This window comes from Salvelinus fontinalis, chromosome 13 (assembly GCF_029448725.1).
Source record: "Salvelinus fontinalis isolate EN_2023a chromosome 13, ASM2944872v1, whole genome shotgun sequence".
Taxonomy (NCBI): Eukaryota; Metazoa; Chordata; class Actinopteri; order Salmoniformes; family Salmonidae; genus Salvelinus; species Salvelinus fontinalis.
The window spans coordinates 41,289,614-41,303,876 of record NC_074677.1 but is presented as its reverse complement, the minus strand read 5'-3'; the positions used below and the strand labels follow the sequence as shown (position 1 = coordinate 41,303,876).

At 43.1% G+C, this 14,263-nt stretch overlaps 1 protein-coding gene across 1 annotated transcript in view; it reads right to left on the bottom strand.

Annotated features, from left to right (window-relative positions):
• The window catches only part of LOC129868695 (transcription elongation factor SPT6), a 65,591-nt gene extending 51,391 nt beyond the window's left edge, over positions 1 to 14,200 (bottom strand). The window contains exons 1-11 of the mRNA XM_055942873.1: positions 14,082 to 14,200; positions 12,762 to 12,869; positions 12,400 to 12,570; positions 11,111 to 11,184; positions 10,627 to 10,825; positions 10,381 to 10,462; positions 6,650 to 6,908; positions 6,408 to 6,509; positions 3,612 to 3,725; positions 3,239 to 3,328; positions 2,886 to 3,028 (exon numbers count right to left, since the gene is read on the bottom strand). Of these exons, the coding sequence (XP_055798848.1) occupies positions 2,886 to 3,028; positions 3,239 to 3,328; positions 3,612 to 3,725; positions 6,408 to 6,509; positions 6,650 to 6,908; positions 10,381 to 10,462; positions 10,627 to 10,825; positions 11,111 to 11,184; positions 12,400 to 12,570; positions 12,762 to 12,858 (1,331 nt within the window). The 5' untranslated portion in view covers positions 12,859 to 12,869; positions 14,082 to 14,200. The remainder of the gene's footprint in view (positions 1 to 2,885; positions 3,029 to 3,238; positions 3,329 to 3,611; positions 3,726 to 6,407; positions 6,510 to 6,649; positions 6,909 to 10,380; positions 10,463 to 10,626; positions 10,826 to 11,110; positions 11,185 to 12,399; positions 12,571 to 12,761; positions 12,870 to 14,081) is intronic.
• Positions 14,201 to 14,263: the final 63 nt, after the last annotated feature.

Below are 14,263 nucleotides of genomic sequence, written 5' to 3'. Positions count from 1 at the left end.
AACTGCCCGCAACCCGGCCAAGAAAGGAATGACATGGCTTAAATGAAATTCCATCAGGGCTCACCTCGGACTGTATCAACAATTAACAGGTTGAAATACAGGCATTAAATGCACCATAACATATAGCTCAACTAACTAGCTTTAGGTAACAATTAGCCCATGAAAAAAGCCTATAATAGATTGGAGTAACATTTATGGGATTTGGGATTTTATCTCCCCCTGGGATTTGGCCAGGGGGAGATAAAAGCTTCAGACTTCAGACCTGGTATGCCAAAACTCCCGAAGCAGCAGGAGGTAACGTTTTATCTCATCAATAACGAGGATTAATAGTGAGGCGTGTAACATATATTCCTGTAGAAATAGTGATCTCAATACCATTTCAATGTGCACTTTGTAAGGCAAATTAAATGCACAAAAATACATGCATGGAAAGCGTAAATAACAGGATTTGCCCGCGTGCCAACCAAACTCTAACATGCATCTTTCTCGCTTTACAGGCTACATCGCAGCACCGAAGGACATGGGATTATACACATAACCTATTCAATACATTATTGTGCCTTTTCATAAACTGTTTCAATATCTGGTTATTAATATGTCAAGTCAGAATACCAGGTACAGAATTTTGGAGGGATTCTCTAGGCTTTGTGTGTCTGGGAAACTGGCCCCTAATGCATTACAACACTGGAGCACACAATCTTGTTTAAAAAAAAGCACTGATTCCTGAACTTCTATTTCTACAATATCCCTTATCGGCCTTTTTACACCTGTTGCTTCAAGTTTACACAATGTGCAGGACAGAGCTTGTCAATCATCAACTATATCAGTGTGACCAGGTCACACTGACACCCTCATACCACAGTGTTCTCCTATGGCCCTGTGTTAAGACAAATTCTGGTCAAAGGTAGTGCCCTATATAAGGCAGGGGTAGGCAACTAGATTCAGCCGCGGGTCGGCGTGAATGGTCGGGGCCCGGAAAAACATTATCATAATTTGTACATTGCAAAGTGACCACAACTAAGCCCCAAAATAGAATTTGATTTGAAAATAACAATAATATCATACCTTGACTACATTGAGAAGAGAGCCCAGTCGGGCTTATCGGTTGACCGATATTATCGGACGATATTGGCCTTTTTGGATGCATTTGTATCAGCGTTTAATCCACAAAAAAAGGGGGAAAAAGCAGGAAAAAAAGCTGTTCTTCATGGGGGGGGGGGCATTTCATTATTTGTGCTGAAGATGGCGCTCTTTACATGGCCATTAGTCTATCTTGCCTTGGCATGCTACAGCAAGATTGGACACAATCACCCAAAGCAACTACACCAGTCAGAGTGGAGAGTGAAATACTGTGAACTAACTATTACTGCCTCTATGGTGAGTGCCAGCTCAGTAAAGTGCCAAAAATGCACACTGGACCTATACTGTTACATGGTAAGGTATTGGGTGTCGTGACAAACAATGGATTCTATGTCCAAATGTGAAGCAAGTGCCACGCTAAGAACGATCAACTCTGTGGTAACGTTAACATTACAGCCCTTTAGAGAAGCCTGCGAAATCTGGTGTTATATTTGCTCTTTGCAAAGGGAATTCCTCAAGCGGTCATTCCAATGTTTTCAAAGACACAAAAATAACATAGCAGGTCCCATAGTAGTTTTTGCTAGTTTTAATGTAGGGTTGTTACTTGTCAGGGACTGGTCCAAATTCCCATTTCGCCACCCTCATTTCCAGGACGAGTACTCAACTAACTAGCTGTGTGAGAGTACTTAAGGGGTAGTGCTATCCGGGACCCTCGGGATATCCTTAAACCCTAACCACTACCCATAACCCAAAACTTAACGTAACCATTTAACTTTTCAATTTCAATGGAGGGTAGGGAGGTCCCAAGGATCCTGGATAGCAAGGACCGTTCACTGAGGCTACACTTGGAGCGAGGCGCAAAGCGGCAAGGCGTAGCCTCAATGAGGCAGCTCAAGCCTAGGCTATTGTTTTGGCTGGAATCCATGCAGTTTATCCTCCGTTCACAAGAGCAACAGTTTTTCCATAAAAAAATATTGTCTTTCTGATGCTACCATAGATTTTGTGATGCTCCTAACCTTTTAGGACACAAATTCAAAGCTTGCTTAACAATTTTGAATTATTCTGCATTTTGTTGTTTTTGCCTACTGTTATTATTGAATTATCCACTTCCATAAGTCATATGTTTTCATTCATAATGTGCAGGTATATTATTTGTCTACATTCTGCAGCGACGCACCATCCCATCTGGTTAACGCTTAGTGGAACAATTATTTGTTTTCAACAGGTCAATGACCCAAAACACACCTCCAGGCTATATAAGGGCTATTTGACCAAGGAGAGTGATGGAGTGCTGCATCAGATGACCTAGCCTCCACAATCACCCGACATCAACCCAATTGAGATGGTTTGGGGTGAGTTGGACCGCAGAGTGACAGAAAAGCAGCCAACAAGTACTCAGCATTCCTCATGAAGCTGGTTGAGAGAATGCCAAGAGTGTGCACAGCTGTCATCAATACAAAGGGTGGCTACTTCGATGAATCTCAAATATATTTTGATTTGTTTAACACTTTTGGTTACTACATGATTCCATGTGTTATTTCAATTTCTACAACGTAGAAAATAATAAAAATAAAGAAAAACTCTTGAATGAGTAGGTGTGTCCAAACTTTTGACTGGTACTGTAAATCAGTTATTGGACAATATTTTCACTCTAAAATAGGAATTGGATAGAAAAATCCCATATTGGTCGGGCTATAATTGAGACCTGGCCTGCGGGCCGCATGTTGCCAACCCGAGAAGAGGAATAGGGTGCCCTTTCAGACGCAGTCCATACCTCCTCTGACCCTATGGTTGGCTGTACGTACCTCTCCATATCAGCCGTGTCCAGGGGTCTGATGCCATCAGCTAGAGGTTTGTCAGGGTCGGCAGAGATCTGTTCATACTGGTGTGACTGCATCCTCCGGAACAGTCGTGTCAGGTTCTGCTTCCTGCTCTTCAGCTGGCACCACTGGGGTCCCAGAGGTCAGGAGGTACAGGTCAAGGGTCAAGAGACAGGAAGTGGCTCAATAAGAAACAACATTCTTTCTATTGGATTACAGTTGTAACATAATCTAAGCTAAGGTGACCAACTTCTGGTATATGCAAAAGTGTGTGGGGCTGGGGCGTGAACCTCAAAGTCATGTTAGATGCCAAAGGTTGTGATGAGGTCATCCTTTACCTTCTCGTCCCATTGCCAGACCTTCCACAGGTCGTTGATGTTGAGCTCTGGTTCCACGTACTCCTTCCTGTAGAACGCGATGAACGGAACCTGGAGGAAACAAAGAATGTAAAGTGGGTGAGAACATGAGACAGACACCACTGTAAAGCTTGATTTACAGATTAATTCAGACTACTGGCTATGTTCTTGCTACGGCGTCTCAAGAGGGACAAACAGTAATATTGCTTGTTTTTCAAGCAAAGGTATTCTAAGGGAATATGCGAGCACAGACGTTTGCGTCGCCTAGCCAGGATCTGGTAGGAGCAAACCGAGCCTTTGTATGCGGACGACTTTAGGGCCTTAGCCACTACACACATGTAATCGGGTGGTGTACCTCAAAGTGCTGGTTCCTCATGAAGTTGAGGGCCTCCTTGATCTTAGCGATGGTGCTGGGGCCTTTCCTGCTGAAGTTTGTGGTGGTCCCTCTGTCCAGGTAGTCTGTACTCTCCTGAACACCCAGAAAACAGTTGATTGTTTTTTTTAACAACGAAAGAAGAGTATGGAGTCGGCCGAGACAGTAAGGAATGGGCTGGGCTGTTCATGTGTATGAAGATAGTGGGGTATTGGATGAGGAGAATGAAGTGGGATATTTTGTGAATTATTGGGGTGTTGGGTGTCTGTGAGTTGTCTGTAAGGTATGTGGTGGTTGTAGGATGATTGATATGGATATATCCAGGGTTTCAGACTGAGGCCATTTAGTCACATTTTGTGACATTTGACTTGGCTGTGTGAGTTACATTTTGAATTAGTCGCATCGGTGCGAGCTGCACATTCTACATGGTCACCTCACTAAAAATGTCCTATTTTTTTTAGGAGGCTAAACCCATGATTTGGTCAAACTGTAAAGTACATTATCCTCACGATTCCTGTGATGAAAGTGTCTGCCTACCCATGTACCTGTTTCGCTGGGGCCTGTTGCGGTGTCCCCCCCCAAAAAAATGCTCCGGGAGAAAACATGTTCTGAATGTATAACATTTTCAAATCCAATTGCGGGGAGAACACAACTATCCTGTTGTCACAGTTGGAGAGAATGTTCTCAGCTTTCTTTAGGTATAATTTCTCAATTTGAGCTCAATAGCAACTATTAAAGCCTACAACTGAGATATTTGATAAGGCTTTGAGATGAGGAGCGGGGTACGCTTTCTTTTGGACCTTACATTTACTGTTAAATTAATACATGGCTACTAGCAGTGGGTATTATATTTTTAGTATATATTTATTTGAGTTACTCAGATGGTCCCAAATAAATGTGCCTATGATATTAGTGCACATAAAGATGCAGGCCAATTCATCTTGATTGAACCAACAAAAAAAGTATAATTCTGGAACCCTATTTTAATAGTAAAATACAACAGCCTAATTGTCAAACCAAAATTAATGACAATCAATGGATTATGTAGCACATGAACACATTTTGAATCATAACATATTAAATGAAACGTATTTATTGAATGCCATCTCAGTAGTCGATCACTTACATTTTAAAAAGTATTGTGAAATACATTATAAGATGAAAAAAAATAAAAAATTGCGTGACACCGCATAAAGAAATTGGTGTGACCTAGGGATGTTGCAGTGACCGCATTACCGCCACACCGGCAGTCACGAGTCATGAAGGTATTCAAATTCCACATGACCGTTTAGTCACGGTAATTAGGCTTCTCCAAGCTCTGATGCTGCTGATGGCCATTAGTAGCCTACCAAACTTGCTAACTGCCTGGTACTCTGTACTCAGCACTCTATTGTCCCTCTAATCACTTTGACATCAATAAAAACATATTCAAAAAGCTAATCAAACACTTCATGAGAGCCCATGAGCTCATGTAATGCAACATTTCAACAGGCAATGCAATTGAGCAAGAAATCAGAGTGATGGCCTCTACTAAAAAGAGGACGATCAGCTTTCTACGGACTAGGCCTACTATATTTATTTCTCAACTCAATATTAAGCACATTGATTATATTTACAACAGGAGTATAGCCTACCTGGCTGGCATGAAAATAAACCAAAGGGGAAATCATCCTCCTTTCGCTATTTAAGTGCATAGATGACACTTATTTTTTCCCGCTGCCCCTGTTTCGATACAGGTGCATGATAATGGTCCACTCTAAATAAAGTGTCACATATTATTTAGTATATGTAAAGATAAGATGAAATCAAGAATAGTCTGATGGGTGACAATATGCCACCGTGAAATTTTAGACATTATCAAGTCAAATATTGAATGAGCGACTGATGTAGTGTGTACGGCCTGCGCAATAAAGAAAGCAGAGCTCATGCCTTTAAAGCAACTGTTTCGCATCATGCACCCTTACAATGTATTAAAAATCAAAACAAATGGCTCAACTTTTGTAGAACAACTAAAGTCACATGAATAACTCTAAATTAAGCATATAGGAATACCTATTTCTTTGTTAAACGCTGTTAAACAAAGAATAGCCACGTGTGCACTCCCTCAAATCGTTTCAGAAAATATCATTTTGATTTTATTCAGCTTTGTTCAATTGTATTGTTCATTACTATAAAATAATGCCACGGAATTCTAAGCAAATCTTGTCTGCTAAATGAACTCGTGTAACCCACAGTCATTTGGCATAGCCTCATCAGGACAACTCACGAGTGTGCTATTCTGTTCTTCTGAAATAGACTACATTTTCTTCATATCATGCTTCTTTAGACCTGTCTAAAATAAATAATGGATTTATTGAGAAGGTATAGGCTATATTACATGGATTTATTAGCCTTTTTAAAATATAGATGTTCCAAAGTTCAGCATGCGTGAAAGCCAGGAGATGATAAACGTGTTCATGTTAATTAACGGTCAACTACCATGAGCACCGACAGTTATTTGCCTGACAATCACCGGCTGACAAAATTGTGTGACCGCCACAGCTCTAGTGTGACCAAATCATGGCCTGGTGCCACCAACTGAAAAACTTAGTTTCACCAGTGCCACCAGGAGAAAATGTGATTCTGGAGCCCTGGATATATCATATCGTAAGTTAGGGCTTTATAGTAAGGTCAGAGGTTCCTACCGGTATGGAGATGGTGGGCTAAGATAGTGTGTGAGTATGTAGTCAGTGTGTAGTGTGTATGAAGTGAATGTGCAGTATGGTCAGAGGTTCCTACCTGCATGGAGATGGTGGGGGTTGAGAAGGCATTTCTGTAGATCCACTCTGCCTCTTCCTCTAACTCATTATCCTCAGCAGGCTTCACTGGGATGGAGCGCAGCTACAGAACAAAACACAGAGAGAGGGTGAGACACACACACACACAGGGCTTGATTGAGAAGGCACAACTATATTCAAGGACACAGGAGGGTGAAACAGACAAAGAAACACACACACACAAAAAAACACCCGCCCCCCTACCTGGAACCTCTCTGGCATGTCTGTGGAGCGGATCTCGTTGTCCTGGTCTGTCATGTGACTACTCTCCAGCTCGCTGGGCTCATAGATCTCGAAGATGCTCTTCCTCCCCACTCTCCTCTTCGTCTGCTTCTTGGGCCGGTCCCAGCCCTCTTCATCCTGGTCCTCCTCCTCTTCCTCACCCTGGTCATATGCTCCGTCGGCATCAAACTCTGCAAAGTCAAAGTCACCGCCGAAGATCTCCTGGGCCTCCTGGAGGGCTCTTTAGACGGGGAGAGAAGAGGAAAGAGGAATGAGGAAGAGAGACGGATGGGGTGTGGAGGAGTGAGGGAGAGGGTGAGATTACATTTTGTAAGGCCTCCCGGGTGGCGCAGTGGTCTAGGGCACTGCATCGCAGTGCTAACTGCGCCACCAGAGTCTCTGGGTTCGCGCCCAGGCTCTGTCGCAGCCGGCCGCGACCGGGAGGTCCGTGGGGCGACGCACAATTGGGCTAGCGTCGTCCGGGTTAGGGTGGGTTTGGCCGGTAGGGATATCCTTGTCTCATCGCGCTCCAGCGACTCCTGTGGCGGGCCGGGCGCAGTGCGCGCTAACCAAGGGGGACAGGTACACGGTGTTTCCTCCGACACATTGGTGCGGCTGGCTTCCGGGTTGGAGGCGCGCTGTGTTAAAGAAGCAGTGCGGCTAGGTTGGGTTGTGCTTCGGAGGACGCATGGCTTTCGACCTTCGTCTCTCCCGAGCCCGTACGGGAGTTGTAGCGATGAGACAAGATAGTAATTACTAGCGATTGGATACCACGAAAATTGGGGAGAAAAGGGGATAAAAAATGTTTTTTTTTTTTTTTTTTTTTTTTAATAAAAGAGATTACATTTTGTATTATTTGATCACTTCATACATAATTTCATACATAGGTGCATATCTTGGTAGGCATGTTGAAGAGCTGCTTCATAAAACAATGTACGTAATTAAAATAAATAGATACATGGATCATAGCTGCTTTGAACGGGTAAGTTTTAAAGACTCTACTCTCAATGTTTGTTCTGCACTTTCTATGTACAACACCTTCGGAAAGACCTTTTGAAGCATTTTCCACATTTTGCTACGTTACAGCCTTATTCTAAAATGGATTAAATAGTTTTTTCCCCTCGCTCAATCTACACACAAAACCCCATGACAAAGCAAAGACAGGTTTTTATGAATTCTTGCAAATTTACAAAAACTACAAAACTGAAATATAACATTTACATAAGTATTCAGTTCCTTCAGTCAGTACTTTGCTGAAGCACCTTTGGCAGCGATTCCAGCCTGGAGTCTCCTTGGGTATGACACTACAAGCTTGGCACACCTGTATTTAGGGAGTTTCTCCGACTCTTCTCTGCAGATCCTCTCAAGCTTTGTCAGGTTGGATGGGGAGTGTTGCTGCACAGCTATTTCCAGGTGTCCAGAGATGTTCGATCGGGTTCAAGTCCAGGCTCTGGCTGGGCCACTCAAGGACATTCAGAAACTTGTCCCAAAGCCACTCCCGCACTGTCTTGGCTGTGTGCTTAGGGTCGTTGTCCTGTTGGAAGGTGAACCTTAGCCACAGTCTGAGGTCTTGAGCGCTCTGGAGCAGGTTTCCATCAATTATCTCTCTGTACTTTGCTTTGTTCATCTTTCCCTCGATCCTGACTTAGTCTCCCAGTCCCTGCCGCTGAAAAACATCCCCACAGCATGATGCTGCTACCACCATGCTTCACCGTAGGGATGGTGCCAGGTTTCCTCCAGACATGACGCTTGGCATTAAGGCCAAGAGTTCAATCTTGGTTTCACCAGACCAGAGAATTCTATTTCTCATGGTGCCTTTTGGCAAACTCTAAGCAAGGCTGTCAAGTCCCTTTCACCGAGGAGTGGCTTCCGTCTGCTCACTACCACAAGGCCTGATTTGTAGAGTGCTGCAGGGATGGCTGTCCTTCTGGAAGGTTATCCCATCTCCACAGAGGAACTCTAGAGCTGTCAGAGTGACCATCGGGTTCTTGGTCACCTCCCTGTCCAAGGCCCTTCTTCCCCGATGGGTCAGTTTGGCCGGGTGGCCAGTTCTACGAAGAGTCTTGGTGGTTCCAAACTTCTTCCATTTAAGAATGGAGGCAACTTGGTTCTTGGGGACCTTCAATGCTGCAGAAATGTTTTCCCCAGATCTGTGCCTTGACAGAATCCTGTCTCGGAGCTCTACAGACAATTCCTTTGGCTTCATGGCTTGGTCTTTGCTCTGACATGCACTGTCAACTGTGGGACCTTACACAGACAGGTGTGTGCCTTTCCAAATAATGTTCAATCAATTGAATTTACCACAGGTGGATTCCAATCAATTTGTTGAAACATCTCAAGGATGATCAATGGAAACGGGATGCACCTGAGCTCAATATCACATTGTATATAGACTTATTTTTCTACTGTACGTTTGTTTTACTCCATGTGTAACTCTGTGTTGTTGTATGTGTCGAACTGCTTTGCTTTATCTTGGCCAGGTCGCAATTGTAAATGAGAACTTGTTCTTAACTTGCCAACCTGGTTAAATAAAGGTTAAATAAAAAAATAAAAAATATAAATTCTCACAGCAAAGGGTCTGAATACCTATGTACCGTAATTTCCGGACTATAAGCCGCTACTTTTTTCCCACGCTATGAACCTTGCGCTTTATACAATGACGCGGCCAATTTATGGATTTTTCCCGCTTTCACAAATTCATGCCGCCAAAAAACTGAGCACCGTCACATAATGTGACGTAAATAGAGCGCGCTCAAACTTTCCATCATTCTGATTACGGTAGTCATTTTGTCACCCTCATCATGGCAAAGACACGGAGAAATGCATATGATGCAGCTTTCAATTTGAAGGCGATCGATCTGGCTGTTGGAAAAGGAAATAGTGCTGCTGCACGGGAGCCTTAATGAGTCGATGATAAGACGTTGGAAACAGCAGCGTGAGAAACTGACTTAGTGCAAAAAGACAACAAAAGTTTTCAGAGGAAAGAAAAGCAGATGGCCCGAACTAGAAAATGAGGCTTGGATGAGTTTGCCTCCGGATGAAAGTGAGGAGAGCGCAATGAAAACGATCCAACATCGGATGAAGCAATTCTGAGGCTATTCAACTCCGACACCAAAGGAGATGACTTCAGTGGTTTCAGTGCACAGGAGGAAGATAGTGACCAAGGACTTTCTTGGTAGGCTATTGTTTACTGCTATTTAAAATAAAAAAATGTTACAAGCCTGTTTCGTTAAAGCCTATTTATTTTTGTTAAAAGCCGTGTTTCGTTAAAGCCTATTTATTTTTGTTACAAGCCGTGTTTCGTTTAAAGGCTGTGTAAAGTTCATTTGATTCAATGTACCGGTAGGCACCTGCGGCTTATAGACACGTGCGGCTTATTTATGTACAAAAAATAAAAAATAATTAAATTCAGTGGGTGCGGCTTATATTCAGGTGCGCTTAATAGTCCAGCAATTACGGTAAATAAGGATTTTCTGTTTTTTTATTTTTAAAACCTTATTTTATGTTGTCATTATGGGGTACTGTGTTTAGATTGCTGAGGATTTGTATTTATTTTATCAATTTTAGAATAAAGCTGTAACGTAAAAAAATTGGAAATAGTCAAGTGGTCTGAATACTGTCCGAAGGCACTGTATGCAGGAAGGAAAGAACTAGGTCAAAGGGCATCATACCGTTCTGTCTAGTTGACTGAGGAGGTGTGTGTGAACACTCACGCGTCCGTGTATCCTGAGAACTTTTTGCCTCTCTTCTTTGTGATGGGCTGGCCATCGTCATCCACAATAAAGTCGTCAATATCTGAGGAAATTATTGAAATCAGTGTAAGTTATAGAACCAGGAAGTACTCAGCCAAAAGTATGTATAATTCCCTTTCCTGTAATATGTTTACAATTGCCTATATAGAGCTTTTAGTATCTCAAAAATACTTAAATCTGTAACATTATTAGCATTATCACAAGTACCTGACTCCTCCTCTCCTTCCTCTTCCTCCTCTTCATCGTGGCGTTCACCATGGCGACGGAGGGGCGGGTCGACGGTCTCTCCCTCCTCCAGCTCCCCCTCTCCGTCGTCGTCTCCTCCGTGGAAGATCTCATCTGCTATCTGGTCCTTTTCGTCATCTTCATCATCATCCATCAGCTTCACGCGGTCATACTTCTTCTTCTGTCAGGGCCACAGAGGGAGAGAGCTTTAAAACCGGGGTCCATGTGTTCATATGATAATTGAATGTGTGCCATTACTAATGTGTAATCGTGAGTCATTTTAATAACAAAGCATCTCTGTGTAGGAGATCTGCTAAAGGATCAGTTTTTCCTTCTAGATAATAATTAATATGATCAAATGATATGATAATATAGCCAGGGTGGATGTGATCCTAGATCAGTGGCTTTATTAATATAGGCTTAGATTCCCGATTGAAAGCACGTCAGAGAGGATGTGTCTGCTTACCCTCCTCTTGACTTTGACCCCCAAGTTCTCCTCAATGAGGTCCAGGTCATCATCATCCAGGTAGTCATCATAGTCTGGAGGGAGGGAAGGAGAAAGAGGGAGGAGAGGGGCAGAAAAAAGGTTGGGAGGGAGAGAGAGGGAGGGAAAAAAGGAGAGGGAGGTGGGGGGGGAGGCAAGAGAGAGAGCGGAAATTAGCTTCCATAAAATTGTTTTCATTTATCTACTAGACAAGACTATCAGATCCACAAAGTGGAAGGGAGTGAACAACCTTTTGGAATGAAACTCTTAAACAGCCCAGTGGCCTCAATTATAAACCGAGCATACGTACAAATTATACCCAAAATGTGCTTGCGCCAGTTTTTACACAAAAGTTGGCATTTATAAAAATGACGTGAGAATGTGCCAACCACCCAGTACACTTTAGACCATGTATGCACATCTGCTAGTGGTTGAAATACTGAATTGCAAACTGGCAAGTAAGTATGTTGTGCAAATGAGGGATATGATGAAAAGATTATTCATTAAAAAAACACAGGAAAACCTTAACAAGAATGCAGCCATTTGCCATTGGTGAGGAGCAATTTTTCTTCTTCTTTCTCTTAAATGCGTTTTATTTTTAGAATGTCAAATAATTAGACATAGGTAAAACCATGCGCATTTAATTGGGCATATTAGATAGATCAAAATATTTGAAATATTAGCCTATGCATCCAAAAGGGAGCACGGTTTATAATATACAGTGTTCAGGCTACCACTGTGTGTAGGCATGCTGTAGTTGAAAGGAAATTCATGTATACATAGGCTACTAGGCAGTGCAGCAAATTTCAGAATTTGCGGGCAGTGCAGTATATTAGGTCAGGGAAAAAGTCAACGCAAAACATTATTGAATTCAAACGATCGGTTCACAGGTCCACAACACATTGTTCAGAAACTGCAGAAAATGTCACTGCCAACACTTCCAGAGACATTTAATCAAGTTCGCCATTGCTATTTCCTTTAGATACTGCCTTAGCCTAAATCCAATACTTCGAAAGTATAGCAAATGTGGCCGTTATTGTCACCATAAAAGGTGAATGATGGGCATTTTACAGGCAGAGATTTAATGCTTGTTCAGTTTCAGGACGGGACTGATTTATAAAGTGGAAACATGCGTATGTATGGCTTGCGCCAAGTTTATAAATCTCAATCTTTTTGTTAAGTGCGCAGTCTTTTCAGAAATGGCGCACGCAGACATTTACAGTGCAATGTGCGCAACGTTTATAAACGAGGCCCCCGAAGCCCAAACTCACTGCGTTTCTTGCGCCTGTGTCTGACTTCATCCTCTGAGTCGCTGCCGCTACCCGCTCCTCCGCTCTTCTTTTCTTCCGCTTCTTCATCTTCATCCACATCATCATCGATGAGCCCCCTCAGGTTCCCGTGCTCATCCTGGTCCTCTGTGTTTAACTCTTCCTCCTCTTCCTCTGTTCGGGGAGGAAGAGTTAAACACACACACAAACACATTTGCTCATAAACAAACACACACACAAGAACTGACTGATGAAGACATGACAGAAGAATTGCCCGGGCTGACAGACATTAAGTTGTCATACTCACACATCTTCTTATGATTACATGAGAAATCAGTAAATTGTAATCATCTGCTCAAGCTTACCATCATCCATAAACACCTGGGTCTTTTTGGGCTTCAGGTCTTTCTCCTCAAATTCCTCCTCTGACTCCTCAGCCTCGCTGTCGATGAAGTCAGACATGTCTGCAGGGCCTGGACAGACACATGTAACAGTATAACTTTAGTACGTCTCCTTGCCCCGACACAGGCGTGAACCAGGGACCCTCTGCACACATCAACAACTGACACCCACGAAGCGTCGTTACCCATCGCTCCACAAAAGCCGCGGCTCTTGCAGAGCAAGGGGCAACACTACATCTAGGTTTCAGAGCAAGTGACGTAACTGATTGAAACGCTACTAGCGCGTACCCGCTAAGTAGCTAGCCATTTCACATCCGTTACACACACACACTACAGGTTAACACAAGACACACACTACAGGTTAACACAAGATGAGTGGTAGAGCAGTGGCTCGCTCACAACCTTTTTTGGTTGCTGTACCACCAACTGAATTTTGCTCTGCCTGGAGAACACCCTAGTGTGCATTTTACCGGTAGACCTATGGTCTCATGATTCTTCTCAAGTACATCCCTGTGGATAGGCCAAGTGGGTGGGAACCACTGCGCAAAAGAGAATTTGTATCATCAGAGAATATTGGTCTCAGAGTTGCAAACTAGGAAAACTCGAGAATACAGGGTTGATGCGGCTGCAAAGAAGTCACTAGCATGGCACTGAATCCCACGGAACAGTGTCCAGAAGAGAGACTGGTGGATGGATTGCTGAACAGAAGGAGTTGCGCGAATCTGGAACATAATGTTCCCCTAAACTGGAGATGATTGACGTCTCGCGTACAAAAGACGACAAAACAGCTGTGAACAGAAAATGCAAACAGCACACTTCGCTAACGTTACCTAACTAACGTTAGATAGGGAACCACTATTGCTCTGTGATGCTTGGGTTTCTAGCCAACTTACCCTACAGTTGTATATAATGCTCTCTCTGGAAAGACATAGTTATGCCTTTTCTTAGTTTTGGACTTCCTAAATGGCTAGCTAGCACACAACCTGTATTCGTTACGTTACTAGCCATGTGGCGATTTTCACAATACACGTTGATAATGAACCATGAATTGTGAATTATGTACCCTTGACTTCAGCTAGAAATCGGTTTTGTTGATAAATCACGGTACTGGGAGACAACAAGGCCCCTAGGCTAGCTGCACTTCGCAGTAAGCTAGCTAACAATAGCAATATGTTAGCTAACTAGCCAGGGGGACAATCAGTCGAGTCACGACTATATTGTTCCTATGTTTTTGGCGCGGGATTATTTCACTGGTCACCAAACTCCTTTGTTAAAATAACTTACTTCTCCCTGCGACGAGATTTTATTTAAATCCTTGAAATGTAGAAGGATGTGTTGGTATGCTATCTTCTCATGCAGCTTCTAATAATACAAATGGCTGATGAGTTCCGGTGTTGACGAAACTTCCGACGTCCTGCTGCTGTGTCACAGAAGCGGTTTAGCTCGTTGATCTCACCCCTCCCTCT